Below are 5,000 nucleotides of genomic sequence, written 5' to 3' on the forward strand. Positions count from 1 at the left end.
CGCTGAATGCAGTCCCGAAGTCCTTCTATCCCCTCGCAAGAATCCTCTTCAAAGGACACCACCAACTGACGACTTGGCCAGGTTTAATGGCCAATAGGCTAGACGCATTGGAAAGCCTATTTGCAGGAGTATTTGACATGGTTCCTCACGCCAGGCGCGCGTCTAAAGTTTTCCTCAGACCAATCGCCCGAAAAGTCACGTATAAAATGATTTGTTACTTTAAACTTTCATTTATATATATATAAACAAAAAACATGTTCACGTTAAAGCACAAAATTCTCCCCAAATGTCACATAAAACATGAACCCACATTTGGTTTTTGCTTCGACGATCTGCAAACGCATTCCTCCGCCCGCCGACCCGCGGGGATCGGCCATCAAACGACCTGGATGGAGTTTCCGGGACAAACGCGATGCGGCCTTATTATGATGATGATGGCGGTGAATATGTAATAATAATAACGATAATAGAAATAAAAGTAATAATAATAATAATAATAACAATAATTGATGATAATAATAATAACAATAACAATAATGAAAATAATAATAATGATAATAACGTAATGATAATGGTAATGATTATAATAATAATAACACCAACAGCAATGATAATCATAAGAGGAAAGAGATGAGTCATTATCATAATCATCATCATTATTCCTATTATTAGTATCACAAAAAACTTATGCACGTGGAAATAGTCGAATTTTCACATATAATAAACAGTAAATCAGGCAATAAATCTAAAAAGAAAGAAAAAAAGACAAAAAACAGACGCTCATGTCCCCACACCATGCAGTTTACACATCACTATACTAACCATGACTTACAGATTACTCACCGGGTATGGTGTCTGGCGGTGCATGACGCTGCTTTCTGCTTCCTGCCAAGTGCGGTCTGAGGCACTGTGGCCGACTGCGATGGCTCAGACCACTTTATTGAGGGTCGTGGGGTGATGATGATGATGGTGATAACATTAATTGTAGTAATGATGATATGGAAAATAGTAATGATAAAGATAATGATAATAACGTAATGATAATGCTTATAATAATAATAATAACACCAACAACAATGATAATCATAAGAGGAAAGAAGAGATGAGCCATTATCATGATTATCATCATTATTCCTCATCATTAGTATCACAAAAAGCTTATACACGTGGAAATAGTCGAATTTCCACATATAATAAACAGTAAATCACAGGTCCACCTACTAACAAAACAAACAAACAAACTGTCTTGTCGGTCCCTGCAAGAGGCGCGGAAGGCACTGGTCTCCTGCCTTGGGCTTCGTCTGCCAAAGACCTTTTCGAAACCCGAAGGAAAGGCAAATCATCTTGATTGACCTAAATTTTCCGCTCGCCTTCACTCACCTCAGATCGCCGCCTTGGCAACGCCTTGGCACGCATGACAGCACCGCGAGGACCTGGGAGTCATGCGCTCGCCCCGGACACTCCATCCCGGTCGTCTGATGGCCGGTCCCCCGCGGGTCGGCGGCCGGGGGAGGGCGCCTGGCGGACCGTCGAGGCAAAAAGCAAATGTGGATTCATGTTTCAACTGATTTTTGGGGAGAATTCAGATTTGCGGAAGCGTTGAAAGCAGCGTTGCCTGGGCGATGTAAGTGGCACGAAGTTTATCGATGCACGGGCGACCAGATTGCAGCTTGACATTACCTTTGACACATCGCATGAGCACTTTTCTCTCTACAAGTAATAAAAGTAATGGTGGCATGAAAGGCAACCGACTGCACTCTAAATCTAAGCTTCCTTTTATGCCTGTGTTATACTGATGAAGAACAGGACGACTGATCACTTAGGAACAGACACTTTCACTACTTTGAAGAACTATAACAATGCGGTTAACAGATCTACTGATAAATGCATTTTTTGCCTCACGTGCAAAGCAGATTGGGCTGTTATAAACCTTCTTATCAAGCGGCAAATGACTCAGATATATAGGCAAAGGACTTCAACATAAACTGAATTATTGCCTCTTAATTAGTCAGAGTTCAAACCCAGTGTAAGTTCAGCAGCGTGGTTGGGGATCATCCAAATATCAAACACAAACAGTTTCTTTTATTGCAAGCATTACTTCCGGTTCTTTGTAAGGGGGTTTTGTGAACTGCGATGCAACTAAGAATAGCAACATGTATTTCTGGCACACCAGAGCTTTAGATAACAGTGTGGGCGAATACAATGCCACTTCCACAGTTCATGAAATCATGTGCTTGTATAATATGTACCTGCGTGTCATACAACCGCAAGGGCCCCACATGCCTTGACTGCGTATGCATGACAGGAGGATATATTGCATGGCATTCCATTTGCAAAGCTGAAACGAATGCCTAGAGCCACGAGAGGCTGAGGCAGCACAGGGATGCAGGATGAACGGCCGACAGAGACGAAGGATCGGCAAAAGGACAAGGGATTGGCTCCGTACCAGGGTGCAGGATGGGTCACGCAGAAAGATGAATGAATCTATATTTGTGCATTTATCATTTTGCGTAACCCATCCTATGCCACGGTTCGGAGCCAATTCGTACAAAGATGAAGGATCAGGCATGTACAAGGATAAAGGCCGCAACTACGGACATGAATCAGCTACGTACAAGAATAAAGGATCATCTACGTACAAGAATAAAGGATCATCTACGTACAAGAATAAAGGATCATCTACGTACAAGAATAAAGGATCATCTACGTACAAGAATAAAGGATCATCTACGTACAGTCGTGAATGAAGCTCCGAAACGCTCAGGTCCGAATCAACAGACGCCATCATTTGGGTGTTCGAGGCGCCTTTCGGATTTGGTTGAAGTTTTGAGCCGGGACCGTTACATGCATCATCCCACTGTCTACCTGGTGAGCCAACCCCTTTATTCCGAAGGCACAAAGGTTACAGGAAAACTGCGCCGAAATGACTGGCAACTGTGTTATCAGCGATAGCATTGAAGGGAGAAAAAAGGCACCTCCATTGTAAAAAATAAACAGAGAAGAAAAAAAAGAAAAATAAAGTCTGTTCAATCGAGATATGAGATAAGGCTCGAGAGAAGCACTCGTGGGGATCTGATTAATCTGACGATCCAGCCAAAGTAAAGAGAGAAAAATTGGTGCAAAAAGCAGATGTGACGAAACACCGCGAGCTGCTTGGTTGGAGGCGCGGGGGGGGGGGGGGGCTGGGCTGGAGACGCAGAGAGGGCGTGGGAAGACGAGGGGGCGGGGTGGAAATGGAGAGAGAGAGAGAGGAAAGAGGAAGGGAGAGCGAGATGAAGAGATTGAGAGAGTAGGGGGGAGGGAAAGAGGAAGGGAGAAGAAGAGAGAGTTAGATAGATAGATAGAGACAGACAGAGAGAGAGAGAGAAGGGAAAGAGGAAAGGAGAGCGAGATGAAGAGATTGAGAGGGGGGGAAGAGGAAGGGAGAAGGAGAGAGAGAGAGAAGGGAAAGAGGAAGGGAGAGGAAGAGGGAGAGCGAGATGAAGAGATTGAGAGAGGGGGGGGGGGGAAGAGGAAGGGAGGAGAGAGTGAGATAGAGAGAGAGAAGAAGGGAGAGGAAGAGGGAGAGCGAGATGAAGAGATTGAGAGAAAGCGAGGGGAGGGGGAGGGAAAGAGGAAGGGAGAGGGATGAAGGAGAGAGAGAGAGAGGAAGGAGAGGGAAAAGGGAAGGGAGTTGGAGGAGAGAGAGAGAGAGAGAGAATGTAAAATGTGGTAAAAATTAACATGAATGTTGAAGAGTCACACACACACACACACACACACACACACACACACACACACACACACACGCAGAAAGACATCATATTATGAGTCTATAATATTAACTCTCTCGATATTAATACTACCATTATAGCAATTGTATCATTATCATATTCTCCTTATCATCATTCTACGTCTTCATGTTATCCTTATTATCATTCTTCCTCTTCATATTATCCTCATTATCATTCTTCCTCTTCGCAGCAAGTCAACGAAGTAATTAGACCGTGTTTATGCATACGTATCATTTCCATGGCACTCGGGGGGGGGGGGGTAGAGAAGGAAGGAGCAAAGGAGAGGGAGAAGAAAGGGGGAGACGAGGAAGGGAGGGGGCGGGGCTTAAACGGGAGAGGTGGGGGGAGGGGGTCAAGTGAGAATGGTGAGATGGGAAAAAGGATAATTTTTGTAATTATTTGTTATTATCTTTATCATAGTTATCGTTATTATTATAGTTATCACTATCACAATTATTGTTATTAACATTATCTTTATTATTCCTATTATCATCATTATCATTATTATTTTGCTATTACTATCATTTTTATCATTATCAGTATCAGTATCCTCCTCATTATTATTATTGCTGTTATTATTATCATCATTGTTATTATCATGATTATTATTATCATTACCATTATTATCATTATTATTATCATCATAATCATTGCTGGCATTATTGTTATCATTAATTTTGTCATTGTTACCATTATTATTATCATTATTATTATTAGTAGTAGTAGTAGTAGTATCATCATTATTATTATCATCATCATTATTATTATTATTATTATTATTATCATTATCATTATTATAGTTATTATCATCTATATTATTATTACTATTATCACCACTATTATCATTATCGTTATTATCAGTTACTGTTATTATCATTATTATTATTTTCATTATTATTATTATTATTATTACTATTATTATTATTATCGTTATCAGTAATGTTATTATCATTATATTTATCAACATTATTATCATTATTATCATTATTATTATTATTATCATAATTGTTATCATTATTATTATCATTATTATTATCATTATTATCATTATAAGTATCATTATCATCATCAATATCATTGGTATTGGTATTAATTTCTACTACTACTCTACTACTACTGTTACTACTGCTACTACTGCTACTATTGCCACTGTTACTACTAATGACAATAGTAGTATCAATGATAATGTTGTAAATCAATATAATGATAATGGTGAATATGTTATAG

At 40.0% G+C, this 5,000-nt stretch overlaps 1 protein-coding gene across 1 annotated transcript in view; it reads right to left on the reverse strand.

The window, feature by feature from the left end:
- Nucleotides 1-1,674, reverse strand: part of LOC138859946 (uncharacterized) — a 75,316-nt gene extending 73,642 nt beyond the window's left edge. The window contains exon 1 of the mRNA XM_070116458.1: nt 1,381-1,674. Coding sequence (XP_069972559.1) covers nt 1,381-1,466 — 86 coding nt within the window. The 5' untranslated portion in view covers nt 1,467-1,674. The remainder of the gene's footprint in view (nt 1-1,380) is intronic.
- Nucleotides 1,675-5,000: the final 3,326 nt, after the last annotated feature.

Source organism: Penaeus vannamei, chromosome 39, assembly GCF_042767895.1.
Source record: "Penaeus vannamei isolate JL-2024 chromosome 39, ASM4276789v1, whole genome shotgun sequence".
Taxonomy (NCBI): domain Eukaryota; kingdom Metazoa; phylum Arthropoda; class Malacostraca; order Decapoda; family Penaeidae; genus Penaeus; species Penaeus vannamei.